We start from the raw sequence: 25,020 nt of genomic DNA, 5'->3' as shown, positions 1-25,020 counted from the left end.
AGAAAAATCACAACACGAGATGAAATAGTGCACTTAGGTTTACTTAATAATGCACTGGAGCCAAAATGCTTCAGTTCTCTACAACAGGAGGCTAAAGTTGTAGACGGAGGTACAGATCACATCCCCCTCAGAAAACACCTGCATCTAATTAGTTATCTAGGCCACAATTCTCATTTGCATATCAAATAAAAATGACTGCGTTCAGTGTTGTGTTTGAGCTTCTCCAAAAGAACCCACAAACCAGTTGCAACTTTTCTAATAACTAGCTAATAGTACCCGAGTGCATGAAGACAATAACAGCTACGGCACTCTGACTCTTGACCCTACTGACTTAATCTTCATCCAAATGATTGATCTCTGGCTGACCATGTCATGATAATTCTGGAATCTATGAGTGCGGGCCTCATGTGGTCCAAGTCAAGTTGAAAATCAAATCCTTTGACCTTGATCTTTGTCAAAATGAATGTTTTTCACAGCAAATTCAGGATCAACTTTCAATGACATACCAGGTTTGGTAGAAATCAATAAAAGCACCTAGGAGGAGTTGGCCAACAGATAGGGTAGACATGACCTTGATCACCAATGACTGACCTTTGGCAAATTTGATCAAACTTGACCAATTCCAAAGCCCTTAATATACACATGTGCCAAGATTGATGCAAATCATTATCACGGAAAGGGGGGGTTGGACCTAGATTTAACCTTTGACCCAATGACCTTGACCCCCAATGATTGACCGTTGGTAAATTTGACCTAGTTTGAGCAATTACAAAACCCTTAATAATCACACACACACATTATATATATATATATATATATATATATATATATGCAACTTATTGCTGGGGAAGGATGGACTTAAATTTGACCTTTGACGCCAATGACCTTGACCCCCAACAATTGACCTTTAGTAAATTTGATGTTGCCTTGGCAATTCCAGAACCCACCAACATACTCCAAGTATAGAGGACACTGGAATGGAAGGTGGGTGGAATCATATTTTTGACATTTGACCAAGTGACCTTGACCTCTGCCAACACATACTCTTAAAGGGTAATTCTGAGTTTGACTGTCATCCATATATCAAGTTTGTTGTAAATCAGCCAAAGTATCTCAGAGAAATTAGGGAACAAACGGACAAAGAAATCAAAATTTTGACAGATGAATGAAATGATTTTGACTTGTGAAATGATTTTGCCTGACCAGGGCAACTTGAGGGTCAAACACAACAAGTCTGATGGGAATGACCTCTGAATAGTGGAACAAACACACAAACAAACAAACATTTCTCAAATTACAGTCAAATTGTAATAAATATTTAAGTACCTGTCTTTGATGGTGCTGGCGATCAGGTGATGGCAGCGGGATGCCAGGACTGGGGTCAGGGGTGTCCCCTGGAGTTTGTAGCAAACACAGTCTGTCGTCTTTATCCGACTCACCCTCCGTCTGCTCCATTATCACTCCCAACTCTGGGATTCCCTCCAACTTCTCAAACTGGAACAGACGACAGAGCCACAAAAAGCCATGTTGATGTAGTCCTTTAATTGATGCAACGCAGTTTCTGAAGCCACACATTCTGTTCCACACTCCACTCAGCTGCTCCCAGCATGCAACGGGCAGGAGACAGAGAAGAAGACCGGATGAGTTTCCGATCTATCAGCAGTATATAAGGAGGTTAAAACAACCAGTAGATTATCTACTGTTGTTCACTGCTAATGTACAACTGCCACACTTGTTATTTCACACCGAGCGCCCGTATCGTGCAACAAGTGAGTAGAACTGTGTTCATTTGTTCGCACACGGATGTGCTGATCTTTAAAGAGGTGTGGACGGGTGCAGTGCTGGTGAACTGGTATTGTAAGGAGGCCATAGACTATCCAAAACCTGGTCTAAAGTCCAGCATGGAGTTGTTGTGGTATTTACATGCAAAGCAGATGGTCACGCCTGTGATTTCAGTCTGCTTGAGGTTTCTTCTGAAGGTTTCTTTTAATAATCAAAACCACTGTTGTCTATGTACTTGTTCGGGGGGGTGGGGGGTGGGGGGGGTAAGGATAGACTTCACCCCTGTGAAACACCTTTAACGGACTTATGTTGTGATTTTGTGCTATATGAATAAAGTGAGTTGAATTGAAAGCATATACGAAGTTTGGTGACAAACAGGCCACTACAACTGAAGTAATGTCACTCACAAGAGAAAGCTTACATAACTGGCTGACTCCCGACTTACAGTGATATGTAGCCCACCAGCTGTACCTCGGTAAAAATTAGAGCCTTACCAATATATTGATAATATCAGCCAATATGAGCCTTCTAAGAACACATTGGTATTGATGTTATTTTTTGGCAAAGGCTATTCACCCAACCGCTGGACAGATAAATATGATGTCTTATCTTATTTGCCCAACCGTTGGGCAGATAAGTCATACATTGAACGTTACACGCCCAACCGTTGGGCAGATAAATATAATGTCTTACCTTATTCGCCCAACCGTTGGGCAGATAAATATGATGTCTTACCTTATTCGCCCAACTGTGATTGTGTATTTGACAGGTTTTGTGCATCTAAACTACGTTTTTTACACCACGTTTTAAGACTCTATTGTGGTGTATGTTTCACACATTTAACGGCGTCGTCTTGACTGCGAAAATACCGCAATGGATGAAAACAGACAAAATTCATAAGCATTTTGAACGGAAGCCTGTTAACGACGACAATACAGTTTTTGAACAAAATGCTGCTTGTTGTCTGTAAGATGGTTTTAGTTTGAGACTGTTCCCTGGGTGTAATGAACCAAACAGAACCGTTTTAGATCACAGCCCCTCCGCGGACTGTGAACCCTCCCGCAGTGGGCGAGAAAATATCCACCCTTTTTCCCTCCCGTGTTGAAACTGGAAGTGAACTTACAAGCACACACATTGGTCGGTTGTGGTTGGGCGTATATGCTCGCGTATTTACTTTATTGAACCAACGGTTGGGCGTATAGTCACTCCGTATTTTTTTACAATATGAAAACTTTTACTTTGTGAAATAAACAGTGCAGAAAAACACTTTCAGAGTTTGAAATGGTGTCATTACATAACTTGACCAGCAGGAGGCGATCTGTGAGTCAAGTGAGGGTCATCATCACTTGGTCACATCAGCTAAGACACAGAGGTAAAACGACCAGCTGCCATTCATTTGGGCATTTTACAGTCACAAGAGACAAGTGGTCGCTATGCCAACCATCTAGGCGGGGCCAAAAGAGACAAGACATCTATTTGATGTAAATGCTGACTGATGTCACACAGCGACTGCCAATCTGACAGAAGGCAGAGTGATGCACGTGGGTTGCTTGTTGGTTATATTTATCGGTTTTTGTAACAAAGTTCATAAAACATCAAACCTCAATTACATTTCTTTGTCATAAGGGTTTGATAAGGACAATTTTTTATGTATGTATCAGAAGATATACTGGTATCGTAAATTTTGTAATCACTAATATCGATATAGTATCAGCCCCCTAAAAATCTGTATCGGTCGGGCTCCAGTAAAAATAAAGGAGCAAAAGCAAGATGAGGATTTATATGTGGTCAGATTTAATTTTTGGCCTCTTAGGTCTTTATGTTCCATTAGAATTATCCAGATTCATCATCGATCACAGCAGTTATTTCTTATCTCGTATGTTTTCCCAGAGTTTAAGGGCATCATTTCCTGTGAAGTCTTTCACAAATGAAGTCTTCTTGAGAACCATTTAATGGGAACTGATGTCAGGTCAAGGTTATGTAGTAAACAAGCGACAAGGTACCTGTGCTTGCTAACTGCTGCACCATCTGTTTGAAAAAATTACCACAGGATGCAGCAGAGTCCTGGTTGGATAAACTGATCAGTTAGGAAGCAATCAGGAGAAATTTAATTCAGCAGAAACAAGAAAAACGTACGAGATGAGAGAAAAGCTCTGACACGACAAGAGGCTCATTCTGATGTTTTGCAGCAGTGATCAATAAAACACAACTACAAAGAATATGAGGCTGTTTCTCAGGAAAGAAAAACTCCTCCTGTGCACATATGTGTGCAGCAAAATAATTAGTTTATTACAAACACAAAGGAACGGCCTGTCAGTGTGAGGAGTGACAGCAGTGAGACTGTGATGACAGACAAATCTCCGCCAACAAAACTTTTAACAAAAAGGCTTCACCGTGCCAAACTATTGACTAACAATCAGCTTTTAGAGCTCAGCATTCTGAGGAAACTGCACTTGCTAAAGTGCTGATTGATCTGTTATTGGCTCTGGATGCAGACTCTCCTTCAGTGTTACTGTTATTACATCTGACTGCTGCATTTGTTCCTGTAAAATTGAAACCTATTTTGGTGTCACCGGTCAAATGCTCTCGTGGCTGAGGTCCAATCTGGTAAAATCACAAGAACATTAAATTGCCTTGACACTTTCACGCATTTTGGCTTCACACTCCCGCGCACTTCGTCGTGATAATGCCACCTGCTGTGTTCCCAGCTGGATGCTGCGCTTTGTACCCCTGGACTCTGTGTATATAAAGTACACTCGACAAAAATATAAACGCAACACTTTTGGTTTTGCTCCCATTTTGTATGAGATGAACTCAAAGATCTAAAACGTTTTCCACATACACAATATCACCATTTCCCTCAAATATTGTTCACAAACCAGTCTAAATCTGTGATAGTGAGCACTTCTCCTTTGCTGAGATAATCCATCCCACCTCACAGGTGTGCCATACCAAGATCCTGATTAGACACCATGATTAGTGCACAGGTGTGCCTTAGACTGCCCACAATAAAAGGCCACTCTGAAAGGTGCAGTTTTGTTTTATTGGGGGGGATACCAGTCAGTATCTGGTGTGACCACCATTTGCCTCATGCAGTGCAACACATCTCCTTCGCATAGAGTTGATCAGGTTGTCAATTGTGGCCTGTGGAATGTTGGTCCACTCCTCTTCAATGGCTGTGCGAAGTTGCTGGATATTGGCAGGAACTGGTACACGCTGTCGTATACGCCGGTCCAGAGCATCCCAAACATGCTCAATGGGTGACATGTCCGGTGAGTATGCAAGAACTGGGACATTTTCAGCTTCCAAGAATTGTGTACAGATCCTTGCAACATGGGGCCGTGCATTATCCTGCTGCAACATGAGGTGATGTTCTTGGATGTATGGCACAACAATGGGCCTCAGGATCTCATCACGGTATCTCTGTGCATTCAAAATGCCATCAATAAAATGCACCTGTGTTCTTCGTCCATAACAGACGCCTGCCCATACCATAACCCCACCGCCACCATGGGCCACTCGATCCACAACATTGACATCAGAAAACCGCTCACCCACACGACGCCACACACACTGTCTGCCATCTGCCCTGAACAGTGTGAACCGGGATTCATCCGTGAAGAGAACACCTCTCCAACATGCCAAACGCCAGCGAATGTGAGCATTTGCCCACTCAAGTCGGTTACGACGATGAACTGGAGTCAGGTCGAGACCCCAATGAGGACGACGAGCATGCAGATGAGCTTCCCTGAGACGGTTTCTGACAGTTTGTGCAGAAATTCTTTGGTTATGCAAACCGATTGTTTCAGCAGCTGTCCGAGTGGCTGGTCTCAGACGATCTTGGAGGTGAACATGCTGGATGTGGAGGTCCTGGGCTGGTGTGGTTACACATGGTCTGCGGTTGTGAGGCTGGTTGGATGTACTGCCAAATTCTCTGAAACGCCTTTGGAGACGGCTTATGGTAGAGAAATGAACATTCAATACACGAGCAACAGCTCTGGTTGACATTCCTGCTGTCAGCATGCCAATTGCACGCTCCCTCAAATCTTGCGACATCTGTGGCATTGTGCTGTGTGATAAAACTGCACCTTTCAGAGTGACCTTTTATTGTGGGCAGTCTAAGGCACACCTGTGCACTAATCATGGTGTCTAATCAGCATCTTGATATGGCACACCTGTGAGGTGGGATGGATTATCTCAGCAAAGGAGAAGTGCTCACTATCACAGATTTAGACTGGTTTGTGAACAATATTTGAGGGAAATGGTGATATTGTGTATGTGGAAAAAGTTTTAGATCTTTGAGTTCATCTCATACAAAATGGGAGCAAAACCAAAAGTGTTGCGTTTATATTTTTGTTGAGTATAATTATTGTAGTGGATTAATCATTTTCTCTCTCAGAGTTTGACTGATGAAAACATCTTCTGGAACCACAGAGGTCCGTTACAGCAGCAGCTTCTCTCTTGTGCGCTTCATGAGAATATTTTCATATTCATTTAGAATATTCTAAAAGGTAATTACTTGTAATATTTATATTGTATTAGCTTGGTAAAACAGTTGCATGTTCATTCCTTTTTATGAGTCACTGTAAAACTATGTTCATGATAGATTTAACATTTTGTTATAATCGCTCAAATGAGCTGTGCTGTAATGCGGTGCACTGACACTATCACTCACACGCAGTGTGTTTTAGTTGTTTGCACAACATTCACGTGAAGTTCACATAATAAATGTGTGACAGAGATTTTGAACATTTCAAAATTTTCTTTGTGCACTTGCACAAAGCTGTGCACAGTTTAAAACGAATTTGAGACGAGTTTACTCTCCTACATGGCAGATTGTGTGCAAGTGCGCGGATCAAATTCGTGCAAGTGTCAAGGCGCCTTAACAGTCTCATGAGGGGCCTCGTGTTGACCTTTGAACTGTTAGAGATAAGATGCAGAATTAGCAGCATAACATTGTAATTGATACATAATATTAAATTTGGGCCATGGACTTGTTTATAGTGCATTTACATAAATTGATCAAGGGGTCCACATATTATTATGTATTAGTTATACAAACCACTAAACAAAATAAACTCTAATAAAAGAATAATTGCCAAGAATAAGAAGTACACTACACCAATACTCAAAAATCCCAAATTAAGGCACTGATAATACAGAAAAAAGGTGTAACATATATTGTTTTTTCTCTTCAAGAGGCCTTTTTTTTAACTTATACTCTGGAAAATCCAGTATATCTTCGACTTTGAAGCCAATTTTTGATTTGTAGCAGTGACCTCTTACAACCCTAATACAAACTCTTCAAAAGATTCAGAATATGGCTGCTGGAGCTTTGACCAGAACTACAAAATTCAGTTATATAACAGCGTTCCTGGACTGCTTTCCCTGACTACTCTGCAAGGGCAGATTTCAAGGTTTTGTTGCTAAGACATAACATATTTTATATCTGTGCACCACTTTATCTTATGGAACTGTATGAACCTTACGTGCCACCACGAGCCCTTCGTTCTCCGAGTGTGGGCTCATTATGTGTTCTGAGCAGTGGTGGGCACAGTTCAGATAATCCGATAACCGATAATTATCAAAGATAAAGTTTTCATTATCGGATTATCTTTTCAGATAACTTTGAAAACCATTATCGGACTAATTATCTTCCGATAAATTTTTGTCCGATAATTTTTAGAGCGTTAACATGGTAAGCAAAGGTGAACAGATGAGTAACTCTACCGCCTGCAAACAGAGGAGAACTGCTTCTAGAAAAAAACGCTCTATCCTCTGCAGGCAAAGGAGAACTGGTCACCAAAAAAACAAACAAACAAACAAAAAAAAAAACTAATTTCTCTTAACCCCATACTGATACGCAGCCAATATCACCCAAGTCATCCAGAGGCATACATTTTTAACTCATGGTTCAAATTTTAACCAAACTTATTTCGGACAAGTTATTTAAATTAACGTCATGTCTGAAGTATTATAAAGTGAAAATATCAGATATATGTTTTAGTTTTAAAGTAATGCACTATTTTTTAAGGTTTTAGTGTGGACATGCTTTGTCCAGTTGCATTATGGGTGATAGGGTAATCTCAGTATGTTCATGACAGGAGAAATGCATTTGATCAGGTTCCACGGACAACAGCATTAAACTCTAGTGCCTAAAACTCTCGTGAATATATTCTCTGGGTTTATAGATGTTGTTATTGTGTTTGCGTTTATTAAATTCCATGCATCTTAAATGTAGCAAGTAGTAACACAGATTATCTGGAATTTTGTTTTGGCACGTTTTCAAGGTCTCTACTGCCATCTACTGGCCAGTAGTGTTTATGACAGTATTCAAACTGAAGCTGGGCTGATACTTGCAATCACTGTACTCGGTTCCAGCTCAAACTGTACCACAGAACCGCACGGTGTAAAAGTTCAGAGTGCACAATTTATGTTCTCACACACATTGTACATTCAAAAACCAGACAGACTCATGTTTACAGAAGCAAAACGTAAACAGAAGCTTTTTTTTCAAACTTCATTTACATAAACTCGCAATGGGAGACATCAAAGTTTAAAAAAAAAACATTACAAGACAGGTCTGCGGTGTCTGCACAGGCACAGTGTGAGGGGATGCTTGTAGCGCTTCAGCAGTGGGGTACCCTCACGACGGCCGACCAGAATATCAAACAGGTTTAATTTTCATTTGACCATACGATTGCCAATCAGGAGGTGGTCTTGAGATGTTACTCGTTACTCCATGTATACTAAACAATGCAGGACGCGCGATTAACCTGAAACTCTGTGCGATCCAAAAAATTCTCGCAGGAATGAAAAATCAGCTGAAAAAGGGCCAAAAGTCACACTGGCACCAGTAGATCATGGCCGTGTTCTATCAGACGGTTATCTAATTATAACTTGGCTTTTTTTTTTTTTTGAAATGCCTTTTTTTACAAATAAAAAATGGCATATTTTACAAAAGCACATTTATTTGTAAACACCAACACACGACACACCTCACATTAACGTGTTGGTTTACACAGAATGAATCAACCAATCAGTGTTAGTGGAGGCACATTTTACCCAGAATGCCATCTGTCTGTTTGTTACAAAACGTCAGAATTAGTGCATTATTCAACATTAAAAGATATGTTATATCTTAACTTTGTAGAAATGACAGAATTGACATTAATGGAGTTATTCTATCAGTATTCATTTTATTTATACACCAAACCATAAGTCAGCACTACTTTCTTCTTACTTATAAGGTTTTGAATAATCAGGTCCCATCTTATCTTAGGGACCTCGTAGTACCATATTACCCCAATAGAGCGCTTCGCTCTCAGACTGCAGGCTTACTTGTAGTTCCTAGGGTTTGTAAGAGTAGAATGGGAGGCAGAGCCTTCAGCTTTCAGGCTCCTCTCCTGTGGAACCAGCTCCCAATTCAGATCAGGGAGACAGACACCCTCTCTACTTTTAAGATTAGGCTTAAAACTTTCCTTTTTGCTAAAGCTTATAGTTAGGGCTGGATCAGGTGACCCTGAACCATCCCTTAGTTATGCTGCTATAGACGTAGACTGCTGGGGGGTTCCCATGATGCACTGTTTCTTTTTCTTTTTGCTCTGTATGCACCACTCTGCATTTAATCATTAGTGATCGATCTCTGCTCCCCTCCACAGCATGTCTTTTTCCTGGTTCTCTCCCTCAGCCCCAACCAGTCCCAGCAGAAGACTGCCCCTCCCTGAGCCTGGTTCTGCTGGAGGTTTCTTCCTGTTAAAAGGGAGTTTTTCCTTCCCACTGTAGCCAAGTGCTTGCTCACAGGGGGTCGTTTTGACCGTTGGGGTTTTACATAATTATTGTATGGCCTTGCCTTACAATATAAAGCGCCTTGGGGCAACTGTTTGTTGTGATTTGGCGCTATATAAAAAAAAAAAAAATTGATTGAATTGAATTGAATTGACTTTATTTTCCAAGACCTCGGCCTGACGGCAGCATTGTGATTGGGTACAGAGCTGGGCTTTGCGGCTGCTCTCAGCTTGCTTCTGTGCTGGAAGCCATGTAGTAAACAGGAGCTTCCAGCAGGGGGCAGGATGCTCAAAGACAGAAGTGTGGGCTCATTGTTTGGGTCTGTTGTTGCTTTTGATGCTTCCAAAAGCGATCGTAGTGTTAAAACTCAAAATCAGCTTGTTAGTAGTTGCAAGTGTACCGGAGACAATACTGGAATTTACTGGTTATCTGTAACTTCCGATACATTTTTGGGTGGTTTATCATTTTAGCTTTATCGTTCATAACTTTTCAGTTATCTGATTATCTGTTATCAAAGTTAATTTTTTGGTTATCTGTGCCCACCACTGCTTCTGAGGGTGCAGATCGCTCTCTGGTGTTACGGAAAAGTCCACCTGCTGACATTTGGTTGAACTGTTTGTTCAAACTTAAAACTCAAGGTTTTTTCTGCCAGTTTGATAGAAATGTCAGCTTTTATCTCTGGTCTTACCTGCAGTTTGTTTTACAATCATTTCAGAAATATTTAAAATCTGTTTCATTCATTGTATTTTTGCACTGTGATTGTTTATTCTGTCAGCTGAATAAATGCTGTTTGATTAATGGGATGTTTTTCAGCCCAGAGAAGATAAATGAATTTAAAATATTCCACTTCCTTGTGCAACGTGAGGAACAGCAGAAAATATATTGTTTTGACAGTGTGTGTGTGTGTTTGTGTGTGTGTGTGAGTGTGTTCTTAAAATCTATGACTAAGCCTTCAACACCAGAAACAGAATTAATGAATCATTTCAACCTAAATTGCAGCGGTGATTATAAACTCCTAAAATGTGTCAAGCAGACGTAACATCACAGTTGTGCCTTACGTCTGGGTGCACCCTTCTTTCTCCAGCGTCGTCCCTGAGTCCGAGCCGCCAGCGCGTGAGGATCCACCTGAGCTTCATGTAGAAGATGACGGTGTTGCGTCTGAAGAGGTGGAGCTCTTGTTGCAGTGCGGCCTTCTCCTGAGCCCAGGGAACCTCATGAGTCTGAAGTCCCTGCAGCTCCAGACCACCGTGATGAGCACCCAGACGCAGGGGCTCCTCTTCCTGCTACAGAAGGAAATGACAACTGAAACTGTCTTGGTCTCACACACACACACACACACACACACACACACACACACACACACACACACACACACACACACACACACACACACACACACACACACACACACACACACACACACACACACACACACACACACACACACACACACAAGGTCTGTTAGGAAACTATCTGACCTATTTATTTTTTGCAAAAACCATATGGATTTGAATCATGTGTGATTGCATCAGCCAAGCTTGAACCTTCGTGCGCATGCGTGAGTTTTTTTCACTCCTGTCGGTTGCGTCATTCGCCTGTGAACAGGCTTTGTGTGAGGAGTGGTCCAGCCCCCTCGGCGGATTTTCATTGTCAGGAAAATGGCTGAGCGACTGCCGCTTTTCCGCATCGATTTTTGTCTCACACAGAAACTGTGTGAGACAGCCAGGTGGAAACCATTCGGAAAATTCAGATGGCTTTCGGTGAAGATCTTATGGGCATCACACAGATTAAGGAGCATTACAACTGGATTAAAGACGGCCCACAGTGGCTGAGGGGGCGCCGCGCTTCGAGCGGCCATCGACAGGCTGAAACAACCAGATCATTTCCAAAGTGAAGGCTGTGTTGATCCAGGACGTCATCTGACTACCAGAGAAATGGCAAGAGAGGTGGACAGAGCACTTTTTCGGCACATTACACTGTTACAGGAGATTTTGCAATGAAAGACGTGCAGCGGAATTCGAGCGTCAGGACTGAGCTGCGTAATGGCGCAGAACAAAAAGCACCTCCGTGTTGGAAGTCTCACGGAACATGCCCAGCTCTTCCACCGTTCGGAAGATTCAGATGGCTTTGGGTGGCTTTTCAGTCGAGTGAGTATCCGAGAAATTGTCGAAGAGCTGAGCATGTCACATGTCCTGTGAGACCAACACGGAGGTGCTTTCGTTCCACGCCATTAGCGGCTCCGTGGCGAATTCCTCCGCTCCCGTTTTCATGACAAAATCTCCTTTAACAGTGGAATGTGCCGGAAAAGTGCTATGTCCACCTTTTCTGCCATTTCTCTGGTAGTCAGACGACGACCCGGATCAACACAGCATTCAGTTTGGAATTGATCTGGTCGTTGCAGCCTGTCGATCGCTGCTCGGAGCGCGGCGCGCCCTCCACCATTGTGCGCCGTCTTTAAACCGGCTGTACCACTCCTTAATCTGTGTGATGCCCATAAAATTGTCCCTGAAAGCCATCTGAATTTTCCGAATGGTGTCCACCTGGAGGTCTCTTACAGTTTCTGGAAAAATTTGATGCAGCGCTGCTCCAGCCGTTCAGACATTTTCCTCACAATGAAAATCCAACAAGGGGGGAGGACCAGTGCTCACTCAAAGCCTGCTCACAGGCGAATGACGCAACCGACAGGCGTGAAAAAACTCACGCATGCGCACGAAGCTTCAAGCTTGGCTGATGCAATCACACGTGAGTCAAATCCATATGGTTTTAGCAAAAAATAAAAAGGTACTTTTCTAACAGACCTCGTATATATATATATATATATATATATATATATATATATATATATATATATATATATATATATATATATATATATATATATATAGTGGTGGGTACACTTCCGATAATCTGATAACAGATAATTATTGAAGATAATGTTTTCTTTATCGGATTATCTTTTTAGATAACTTTAAAAACCATTATCGGACCAATTATCTTCCGATTAATCTTTGTAAACAAATTTTGGACAAGTTATTTAAAATTACTGTCATGTCTGAGTTTTATTAAGTGAAAATATCAGATATATATTTTAGTTTTAATGTAATGTGCTAATTTTTAAGGTTTCGTGAGCACATCCTGTGACCTGCAATGCATTTTGGGTAGGATGATGTAATCTCAGTACATCACGACAGGACAAATGCATTTCAGACACTCTCTTCAGGCTCCACAGACAACAGCATTAAACTCTAGTGCCTAAAACTCTCGTGAATATATTCTCTGCATTTACAGATGTTGGTTTTATTTGCGTTAAATAAAATTGTTAAATTCCACGCATTTTAAATGTAGCAGACAGGGATTACTGTATCTGGAATTTTGTTTTCAAGGCCTCTACTGCCATCTACTGGTCAGTAGTGTTCACTAAGCGTGTGGGAACCAGTAGATAGCAGTGTTCTATTTATTTTGACCCCGGTTATGTCAGATGATTGTCAAATCAACTTTTTGGCTTTGCAAATGGCTTTTTTTGTGTGCAATGAATGTATACGAGGTCTGTCAATAAAGTATAGGTCCTTTTTATTTTTTTCAAAAACTATATGGATTTCATTCATATGTTTTTACGTCAGACATGCTTGAACCCTCGTGCGCATGCGTGAGTTTTTCCACGCCTGTCGGTGACGTCATTCGCCTGTGAGCACTCCTTGTGGGAGGAGTCATCCAGCCCCTCGTCGGAATTCCTTTGTCTGACAAGTTGCTGAGAGACTGGCGCTTTGTTTGATCAAAAGTTTTTCTAAACCTGTGAGACACATTGAAAAACATCGAGACACTTCGAAAAATTAAGCTGGTTTTCGGTGAAAATTTTAACGGCTGATGAGAGATTTTGAGGTGATACTGTCACTTTAAGGACTTCCCACGGAGCGAGACGTCGCGCAGCGCTCAGGCGCCGTCGTCAGCCTGTTTCAAGCTGAAAACCTCCACATTTCAGGCTCTATTGATCCAGGACGTCGTGAGAGAACAGAGAAGTTTCAGAAGAAGTCGGTTTCAGCATTTTATCCGGATATTCCACTGTTAAAGGAGATTTTTTTATATTTGTTTACAAAATACACACACGTTACAGACCTTGAAATCCAACAGCAGGGGTTGATATTATCCAAAGATTTATGAACAAACAAATTAACGTGCTTACACTTTATCATGATTTTGTCCATTGTGAGATATAAAAGTGTCTTATCGTAGCGTTCGTGTGTATGTGCATTATAACGCAGCGCACGAGCGACGTTACGATATTCTTCAGAACGACAACATACGCAACATGCATCCAGCAGCAGACACGCTGCTGTCATAGACAACTGCCTGTAAAGTTTTTTGGCAAGTTATAACTTTCTAAACAGAGTAATTTGTAATGAAAGCCGCTTCATTTGTGCGGCTCTTTCGGTGCCATGTTTGTTTTTTCAGAGACAGCAGTAAGCTCCTCCTACCCCTCCAAACGGAGGGATTTGTAGCCCTTCGCCTTCCCCTCCGCCTCGCTCCAAAAAGAGGCACTTTTACCCAGAATCCTTTGCGATCTGTCTGTTTGTTACAAAACCTCAGAATTAGTGCATTACTCAACATTAAAAGATATATGTTATATTTTAACTTTGTACAAATGACATAATTGACATTAATGGAGTTATTCTATCTGTATTAATGTTATTTATAATCAAAACCATAAGTCAGCATGACTATTTTTCAAGACCTGCGCCTGACCGGAGTGTCATAATTGAAAGAGAGTTGGCTTTATGGCTGCTGTTGGAGTGCCTCTGTTTTGGGAGCTCTGTAGTAAATAAGAGCTTCCAGCAGGGGCAGAATGTAGAAAGAAAAGTGTGGTCTCATTGTTGGGGTCTGTTTTTATTTTTAATATTATTGTAAGCTATTAAATTTGTTCTACTACTAGTTGTAGATGTGTCAGAGGTAATATTGGAATTTATCGGTTATCTGTAACTTCCGATACATTTTTGGGTGGTTTATTTTATCTTTATCAAAGATAACTTTTCAGTTATCTGATTATCGAAGTTAATTTTTTGGTTATCTGTGCCCACCACTGTGTATATATATATATATATATATATATATATATATATATATATATACACACACACCACTGCACTGCACACTGGGACCAACTGGGGGATTAAGGACCAGTGGTGGGCACAGTTCAGCTAATCCGCTAACCAATAATTATCAAAGCTAATGTTTTTGTTAGCGGATTAGCTTTTCAGATAATTTTTAAAGCCATCAGCAGACCAATGATCTTCAAATAAATTTAGTTCCGATAACTTTAAGCTGCTAAAATTTCTTTGCTGGTAAAGTGAGCAAAGTTTAGCGGTCAAAAACATTTGTAAACCCTAAAATCAAACATTTTAGTTCCTGTTTTGTGTTTGTGGCAGACTGGCTGTCACTTGCTAATGACATCATCATTAAGCGGAAGATGTGATTGGCCAGTCGACGCAGGGAGCATTGTGGGTAGTGTAGTTCAGGTTCACTTTGGATGTTACAGTGTTACCTTCCCCTCGACACAGAAACAAAACTGACTAATTTTAACATTATTTTATTTTATTTCTTTGTGGCTGATGGGATAATTTAATTGCCAGGACTCAGTGGGAGAGAGGAGTTCTCACGGTGTAGCTAAGTTACAGAGGGAATTTTCTTCACCGTTTAGACATCGTTTTGGATAATCAGGACACATTATGTGGAATATTATTTTTCTTCAGAATTTAATGAATCCCACTGAAACTAACAGGTAAGAATTGATATTTACTACGTATCTTTTTTTTCTACTACTCTGCCAATCAATGCATTAATGGACGTATTTCGGTTGCTTAAAGTAGACCTGCATTGAAATAAATGTGGTCAGATTTCAGAAAGAAATAGCTGATATGTATTTATAAGACCCTTGTGAATGCAGTAAAGTAAATCTGTAAGCCCAAATTTGTAATTTAGCGGAGAAATCTTCATTTAAAAATGACAAATTTGCAGCTAAAATTTAGCCCTCTGTGAAAACAGTTTGTACAGCCGTATCATTTCCATGACGTCAGGGACAAGACGACGCGCTCCCCCCTTCAGTCCGATCCCGCATTGAAATTGATTTTATCTGTTAGTAATGTTACTTATACACGTCCTGGTTTCAACATCCAAAAGCAAGCTGCAATGAATGTGAGATACAGATCTGTGTGCTCAGATCAGCAACGACATCAACAGCGGGCGCCGTTCTTCCTCTCCCGCTCCGCTGCGCTTATTAAGTCTGCAGGCTTGTTAACGAGCTCGTTAACCGCCGACGCGGGCCACTCACACCGCCCGTGTCTGCTTTGCAGCCGGTGTTGTGCCAGATTCAGCGCACAACACCGGCATCACCTCTCTGGCTACTGAATGGAGCTGCAGCACACTTGGCACAAGTCCAGAGACTACGCTCGCCGTTTTGATGTGGAGCGGCCGGTGACACCTGTTGCTGCAAGGACAGACTTCTTGCGGCAAAATCCACAGCTCCGCACGTCTCGGCAATCGGAGCACCAGAGCTCCATGGATGCTGACAGAGGTTTATATATTTTTAATGACTGGGATTCTTTGCGGGTCTCGGCTCCATATCCCGCGATGGTACCGGAGGCGAAAGACAGTAGATTTTCATTGCGACACCACTCAATCAAACGGGCGTATGAAAAAGTCCCCCAAGATCATTTTCAAGCACAAATAAAAGAAATGTGTACTCACCAAACGTGCCGCAAGACAATATGAAGTTTTAAAAAAAGTAGATCCTTCCGTATAAGACAAGAAAAAGGTGCAGATGCAAACTGACGTAAATCCACAAATTACAATTGGCGCAATGCATGCTGGGAGAGGGTCTTGTCCGTGACGTCTCGTCAGCGTCCATGATGAGAGGGACAATTTGCGGAGGGCTAAATGTTAGCTGTAAATTTGTCATTTTCAAATGAAGATTTCTCTGTTGAATGACCGATCTGGGCTTGCAGATTTACTTTACTACATTCAGAAGGATCTCATGTGTAAATGTAAGTCATTTTTTGTTCAAAAATCGGACTGAATTTTTTTCAATGCAGGTCTCCTTTAAGACGCAGGGTTCAAAGTGTGTGAAAAAAGCAGCAGCTTTTAGTTTTTAAATGACGGTGTATCTAATACAGACATAAACTGTGACTTCTAATACTGTGTTTTACCGCTTTTGAAAGATGATGACAGTGTTTGGGGGTTTATTTTTTTATTCATTTATTCGTGCGTTCTTTTTGTGTTTGTGATCCTGCCTGGGAATGACTTGATCTTTCAATTTACCCAGCAGCCCCTGCGGCGCTTAAAGTGAAACTGGTTTATTGGAAGCCGACAGTGTAATCTGATGTGGCCGCATCTGAATCAATACTAAAAGCTATCGGTTATCTGTAACTTCCGATAAATTTTTTTTAGCAGTTTATCGGTTTAGCATTATAAATGATAACTTTTTAGTCAGCAGATTAATGGTTATTGAAGCTACCATTTTGGTTAGCTGTGACATTGTCCAATAGTTTATGGGCCAAGCAGGTTTTCGGTACCACTTAAGGGTATTAAACAACACTTACAATCCAGCCTCAGTGTAACATGAACTACATAAAAATGTATGGTGGCCATCCCAGGGAGGTAGCTGTAGCCAGGTGCGAGTCAATGAACAATTACAAAGGGGTCAAAATTGAAAAATGCTTCAATCATATTGAAAAATATACGACATTATCTGTATGGTGATAAAGATTCCAAAAAGGTATAGTCTAGACTATCTATGACTCAACGTTATGGAGTTATGGGGTAAATTTCTGTTTGTACAGGGGTCAAAAGTTAAAGTTGCTGCAATTTTGATAAAAAAGTGATGCAAATTATTGGTTGAGTTGACAGAATAGTTTGCACTATCTGTCATGCTTAGTTTTCAAGTTACAGGAGTATGACTTGTCATAGGATCCAATGGACGTCGACCTTGTTTGACATTTACTTTAGAGATCAATCATTCAACACAGTCAATGATCAGTGGTATTGATTAGGTCAAAACTGTCTCCTGGCTGATGGACTACAAGGGCCCTTATTGATTTTCTATTCTAGCAGTGGATTTGAACTGAGGATCCTTTTGTCACAAGCCCCCTTTAACCACTTCACCAGTACCTCCACAATCTACCGGTTAGTTTAATGATGTACAGGAGCATACATGTTGTTTATCATGAGAGAAGTGGAGAGAGCATGAATCCCCGCCGCCAATGAAGCAGAAATGGGAATGGAAACCTAATGCAATCTGTAACCTCACCACTAAATGACACTAAATCTTACACACTGTAGCTTTAAGGTGAAGTGTTCCATGAATGGGATGATGTCTGTTCTCCTAATGGACAACCAAACCTGTGGTTTTTACTGTGTACTGTACCTGAGTCAGTGCGCCAGCAGCCTCCTGTTCCTCCACCGCCGCCGCTCTCAGTCTTCGTTCGTGATCCAGACGAAACTGGATCTCAGGGGCAGGAGTGTCTCGGAGCTGAACCCACAATAGCAGCACAACACACAGTTACTTCACCGGCTCTTTGAGTAATGAATCTCACATCTATATTTCATCATTTCTATTTAAAAACACAACTGCGAGTCAAATGAGATAAAACTCTTTGCATGAGATGATTTCGCTTTTTATTTCTACTGATCAGACTGAAGAGATCTGACTTTCAAACCGTCAGCTCTTGTTTACATCCACGCCGTTCCCTGTTGTGTGTGGCGCCTTCACCTCCAACAGTAGAAGTAGAGCTGTTGAGCGTGTCCGCCGCTCGCTCGGTCAGCCCAATGTCAAAACACACAGGACGGTGCTAATCCCGCCACTGCACACAAGCTGCCTCCCCGCTCATTCATTTCACCTCACAGTTACGTAACAGCCGCCAGATTGTCTACAAATGCAAGTGTGAGGCAGCGATGATCAATCACAACGTTCTGCAACCCAACAGATGCTTTATTAAGGAGCCGCGCTCGCTGAGTTGATGTGTTAGCGCTTACGTCTTTGATGCCCTCTTTATTTTTCTGAACCTAAGTGTATAAAGTGAACTGTGACAGGGCAATTCGATGGTAACGGAAGTACAAGGACAGCAAACTCTGGTCATATTTCAGCTTGCCATTAAAAATGTGCTCCGACTATAATTCCGTTACCACAGAAATACCCGGCAGGTTACGGAAAACAACACGTTGAAGTACACAGCAAAATCCTGTGATAATTCAACTCACACCGTATTAACATTAAAACTATTCCCAGATCAGGTGGCAGAGCAGGTACTTCAGTGGGATAGGAGAAGGGCTATCGATATGTAGACCTGGGTTTGATTCTTGGTCAAGCTACCCGCCTGTGTCCTTGGACAAGACACTTCATTTGCATTGTGACAACTCCACCCAGCTATAAATGGGTGTCATTCCTTGTTGGGACAGTAATGTATGATGGAAGCCTGCAGACAGATTGGCCAAGCCTCGTCAACATTTGCCAGGCTCTCAAAGTGGGTCTGGAACAACACCTACCTGACCCTAAAGACCAAGACGACTGCTTACAGAGCCTGTGTCCTCAGCGACCTCTTACATGGCAGTGAGTCATGGATTATGTGCTCGGGGTAAGAAAGGAGGCTCAATACCTTCCACGTGCACAACCTGAGGCAGATACTGAGTATCAAATGGATGTATTGTGCAACAGACAATGAAGTACTTGAGCATGCTGCCACACCCAGCACCTTCACTCTACTACGCCAATGTTGCCTCCAATGGCTAGGACATGTCCACAGGATGGAGGGCAGCAAGATTCCCAAGGACCTACTTTATGGTGAGCTTGCAACAGGCAAGAGAGCCCAGGACCGCCCTCAACTCCTGCTCACAAATGTGTGCAAAAGAGATATGAAGGCCCTCAACATGGACATCAATGGATGAGAAGACCTTGTCAAAAATTGCTCCCGCTGGAGACAGGAACTGAATCACAACCAACACATGTGGGAAAAGAATCTACAGCTTGTGGCAGAAAAACAAAGAGCAAAAAGGAAGAACAGCCATCAACCACAGACACCAGCTTTAAGTGCAGCCACTGCAGAAGGCACTGTCATTCCTGCACTGGCTTGCACAGTCACAGCAGGCACTGCTCCAGTGCCAACCGATCGTGACTCTCAAGGTGCAGATCCGTGGCCACTCGTGACCGAAGGTTGCCAATGACAGTGTGGTGGACTGGCATCCTGGCAAGGAGAAGTTATAGACTCTCATCCGTGTCAAGCTACAGTATTCATAGAAAGCATTGGAACCGATGGACCTCATGGCCTATATCAGGCTTTCTTCCTTTTCTGAGTTAGGTCAGGTCTGGGAGACTGCACTTGTGCTGCACATTGCTGCATCCACCAGATGACAGAACTGCCTTGGGTCCTGAATGGTAATCATTCAGGCAGACTAGCCACAGTTTGAAAGTAACAATCTTTCTGCTGGAGCCAGGTCAAACACGGGCAAGGCCTTCTCTAGCTGCTGTCGTTCTCAACACTCAGCCACCTGTGCACTGGATCATCTACAGAGAAATGCACCATATGGACAAAATGTCATAGCAGATGTTGATTTATGATGCAAGTGATTCATCTCATCTTTGTCTCCTGAAGTAACCACACAAACTCTTTCCATGGGTACCTAAGTACCCTCTGAAGAGACCTGGTACCAAAGATATCCAATCAGCACTTGAAGTCACTGATTTGTGTCCAAGTCTCATACAGTAAGACAAGAAGGACAAGGTCCTTAAATTCTTGGACCTTTACTTCTATTACAAAGGTATGCGTATCGGCAGGACTTCTGTCCAGTGACATCATGACTCCACAAGCTGTTCTCACGCATGTCCAAATTTCAAAGGCCAAGGACCCAGAGGCATAATTGGAAAATTTAAAATATTTGAAATATTTTTTACTGGTTCAGAGTTAAAGTTGCACCTTCGATACAGTGCCATTAGCTCTTTAGGGTGTCAAAATCCAACCCCTCGCCTATGTTGTGACACCTGGATAATGGATCAAGTAGATGATTGCCTGTTGGGGTGAAACATGGTTGGGCTCTCGTGTGCTCTGTGCCTGCTATGGTAACCATGAAAGCCCAACAGGAACCCTGAACACAAGACGGCTAACAGGGGTCTGGTGAAACAAGAAGTCATCAATGGCAGATCAAGCCAGACGAGGTGACGGCTTGCAACCCAACAGCTGTGAAGGCGGATGAAGGCTGCAGCAGGTCCTCAGAACCTGAATGTCTGGAATTTCCCAGCAATTGGACCAGGCTAAGGATCTGTCAAGGACTGGGTGTTTGTGGCATGCAGTGGCATTCCCGCTTTAAACCAAAAAAGTGTCTCTAGACTGACCCTGGATGTAGACATCCCTTCCAGGAATTGATCAAGAGACAATCTTCCTCTCCAACAACAGTTAACTTTTTAACAGTGTTAACATCCTCTTGCAGGATTACTTTATGGTGCATGAAAGTGTTTATTAAATGGTATAGAAAGTACTTTAACACTCTTCAGATTTAAAAGTGCTACTGTCTGGGCTGCAGACAAAAACCAAAGGCTGGATTTGAACCCACAACCTTTTGGTTAAAACAGCACTGTGATAGAAACAACCAGAACTCCATTTTCTGACTTACATCAAAGAGATAACTGCATCAACATGTTACAATCCACTGAGAAACAACCCCAACGCATTGCAACATTTAACACCAAGAGTGTTAAACACCTATGGTGCTGAATTAACTCTGAACTATTTGACATTTTAACACTGCAGTTTCAGCATGCAGTGATAAAACATGGCCACAGTGCAGAACCTTGACACACGTAACAAGGCATTTGGTACTTTTCCAGTGAAGAGACGAGTACCACATTCAGGAACTAGTACCTGGGTCAAAGAGGAACTGCTGCACATGTGTTTCTGCCAGTGGACCCGAGGTTCATTTAATTTACTGCCCAGCTGAGCTTGGGGAATACTGGAGAGTGTGTAGCAGCCCAAATGCCAGTGATTAGTCACGCCCCAGTATGTCAGGAGATTGTGACTCTCTCATGCTTGCTATCAGCAGCGCACAAAGTCTCAAGCTGGGTGCTTTTCGCACAACACTGCTGCCACTTTACATTAAGCTTTAGGTTTTTCCAGCTCGGTAGAAATAAACCTGCGGATGGGACTAGTACCTGAAAGCGGCATACTTTAGGACTCAGGAATTAGTCCCTACACGAAGTGCAACACATTAGCCAACAGCAGATGTGGCTTTATTTTTGTTTTTAAGAATAGGTGATGCACAATATAAGAGAAACAGTTATTATTTAATGCAATAAATAATTAAAACTTTGCAGTGAGCGATCTGTGCTCACGTTGCAGAATCGTGCTACACACAGTGGGTCTGGAATCGAAACCACCAAATATCCAGGGGCGTGTGACACAAATTAAGTAAATAAAAACAAAAGACTGACTCAAAGAAGCTGTAAATTAACACCAGTGGCTGTGGGAGTCGATATTTGGTGTGAAATTTGAGTGAAGTGAAATCTTGCTGGCCAATCAACGAATAATCTGGTCTGGAGTGTCACGAGACATGCTGGACAAACCGACCCTAAAAACTCAAACCTCTGCAATATGCAAAAAAACAAAACAAAACAAAAAACAACAAAAAACACAGCCCAATAAAAACGCCTTTAAATAGTTTTTGTTCCCATGCAAATTGTCTTTATTGACTCTTAAATGCTATGCAGTACTATGCAAAAGTGTTAAGCAGCCTTGTATTTCTGTATAAATGTATATTTTTTCTTCATATAACTTCAGTTTTGTCCACATCTGCATGAGACAGACAATTGTGCATGCAGTCAGCTGGTTACTTTCTGGTTGACCCCTTAACCCTGCACCACTCAGACCAAATCTTTGCCCGATTAGCATAAAATGGGGTTCCGGTCCGAAACTGGCCAGAGGTGTGGTTTTGCCTCTATACAAGAACGTGCTACAGGGCTCGCGGTGGACGAAGTGTCGACTCAGCCAGGCAAGGTGGAAGAGAGATGGAGGAGGGAGGAGGCACTGACCTCTGCTCTTAAAGCCAGGGGCCTGTGGTACCTAGTGAGTCCCGTGGCTCCCCTGCTCTGGGCCTGGCCCCCACCCTGGTTCTGGCTCTGGGGTTCCACGCCTCGCTCCTGTCCTAGATGCCACTCCAGCTCATCCCTCTGACCGAACTGTGAGTGACGTGGGCAGGTTAGGGTTGGGGGGGGAACGACAGGAGGTGCAAGGGTCTGGGGAGTTTTGGGGGAGGGGGTGTCAGAGATGGGATGGTAGGATGACGGGTGTAGAAGGGGGTGATGTGAGATATCGGGGAACATGTGTGAGGTGGATTGTGGACAAAAACAGACAGAAGGCAACAAACCCAGTGAGGGGTCGAGGACAGAAAGCAGACAGGGAAGACACACACACACACACACACACACACACACACACACACACACACACACACACACACACACACACACACACACACACACACACACACACAAAAACAAAACAGAAAATAAGTGGGGGGGGGGGGATAACTCAGAGACTACACAATGTGGAGAAGAACAAACGGCCTAGAATACGAAGAAAAGCGCAAAGAGAAAGACTAACTTAAAGATGACGGCGTATGAGAGAGATGAAAAGAGAACGAGGATGAGGATGAACAAAATCATGGGCTGAAACATCTGGCGGGAACACAAAGAGGAACGAAGAGAGGGAATCGGGGAGGGAGGAAAGAATGCAAAACACTTGTTATGAAGCGCATGCAATGAGGGATACATGAGTCCAGAGATACTGCAGAGCCAGAGCAGGTTTACAACACATGCCCATGCACAACCGAGTGTGCTGTCTTAGACATGTGCATGTATGTGTGTGTGTGCATGTGATTTCTCAACCAATACAGCATTTTCAAAAGACTGCAGATATACAAAGCTTCACATGAGGTTGAAGCTCAGTAGAAACGTCTTACCATCAAGCCAAAAACTGCATTCATCAAAGAAAAAGAGAATAAAATGACTTTTTCTCATAACTGTGACTTCTGTACATCTCAAAATTACAGCATCTCATATAAGGTCTGCAGCTAATGCTTATTATTAATTAGGAGATATGAGAGTCAAAATAATGAGAAAATTGCTTCAGGTTCTCTTTGAATGTAATGCAGTTCGTGCGTATGCTTTTTTCTAATTAAAGGGGACACATTACAAACCATTAGGTTCATATGTTTTTGGACAGTGATCAGTTTTAAAATGCATCTATTTTTAATTTTCACATTTCCATCCTCTGATGTGCCTTAGAAATGGCTGTAAAAGTGATGATTTATAATAATCCTGACATTTATTTGTCCAATTACTTATGACCTCCAAAAACAGAGGGCCAGGGTAAAAAAAAAACCAGCTGCAATCTCTAACCTGTTAATGCAATATTTTGTTAAACCCCTTGAATTATAGCTAAACACTACAAACATCGGGATTGTATCATTACAACACCATTGTGGTGTTATACGGAGGCACGATTACAAAAATCATGTCACTGTCCACATACATATGGACCAGACTCTACATGTGCTACAAGCACCAGATTTTCATGTCCCAAGGTTGTTGAAATGGAGCAATATATCCACCTGGTGGACAATTAATGCAGGTACAATAGAATTTCACCAAGTACTCCAGTAAAATGATAGGATACATCTAGACAGATGAGCTTTGATACTTTATAAACAAGTTATTATAAGTCAGCAAATGTTCTAAAACAGATATTATGGTTTGCAAAAATAATATTCTTTGGTCTCAGGTAAGGAGCTCCCTGTTTCTGTGCCTGTTGCTTTAAATGGAAAGAAGCTGCTATTTACCACACCCTCAGTCCCTTCAGAGAGGGGTATCTCCTCCTCTTTCTCGATAAGATAATAATAATAATAATAATATGGGTGTGCAGACCGGCTCACTGTTACGTATGTCACGGTGGTCTGACACTGCATTTTTTTTTTTAGTACAGAAACAGCATTAGTGAAGGTTACAAATGATCTTCTTATGGCCTCAGACAGTGGACTTATCTCTGTGCTTGTCCTGTTAGACCTCAGTGCAGCTTTTGATACTGTTGACCATAAAATTTTATTACAGAGATTAGAGCATGCCATAGGTATTAAAGGCACTGCACTGCGGTGGTTTGAATCATATTTATCTAATAGATTACAATTTGTTCATGTAAATGGGGAATCTTCTTCACGGACTAAGATTAATTATGGAGTTCCAAAAGGTTCTGTGCTAGGACCGATTTTATTCACTTTATGCATGCTTCCCTTAGGCAGTATTATTAGAAAGCATTGCTTAAATTTTCATTGTTACGCAGATGATACCCAGCTTTATCTATCCATGAAGTCAGAGGACACACTCCCATTAGTTAAACTGCAGGAATGTGTTACAGACATAAAGAC

The 25,020-nt window shown here is 42.0% G+C and overlaps 1 protein-coding gene across 1 annotated transcript in view; it reads right to left on the bottom strand.

The window, feature by feature from the left end:
• LOC117522681 (microtubule cross-linking factor 1) overlaps positions 1 to 25,020 on the bottom strand; it is a 137,269-nt gene that overhangs the window by 45,360 nt on the left and 66,889 nt on the right. Inside the window, 4 exon segments of the mRNA XM_034184131.1 lie at positions 1,327 to 1,494; positions 10,629 to 10,853; positions 17,984 to 18,088; positions 22,631 to 22,777. Coding sequence (XP_034040022.1) covers positions 1,327 to 1,494; positions 10,629 to 10,853; positions 17,984 to 18,088; positions 22,631 to 22,777 — 645 coding nt within the window.

Source organism: Thalassophryne amazonica, chromosome 12 (genome assembly GCF_902500255.1).
Source record: "Thalassophryne amazonica chromosome 12, fThaAma1.1, whole genome shotgun sequence".
In the NCBI taxonomy this organism is placed as follows: domain Eukaryota; kingdom Metazoa; phylum Chordata; class Actinopteri; order Batrachoidiformes; family Batrachoididae; genus Thalassophryne; species Thalassophryne amazonica.
The sequence above is the reverse complement of the archived record's forward strand: the minus strand, read 5'-3'. Positions and strand labels throughout refer to the sequence as shown.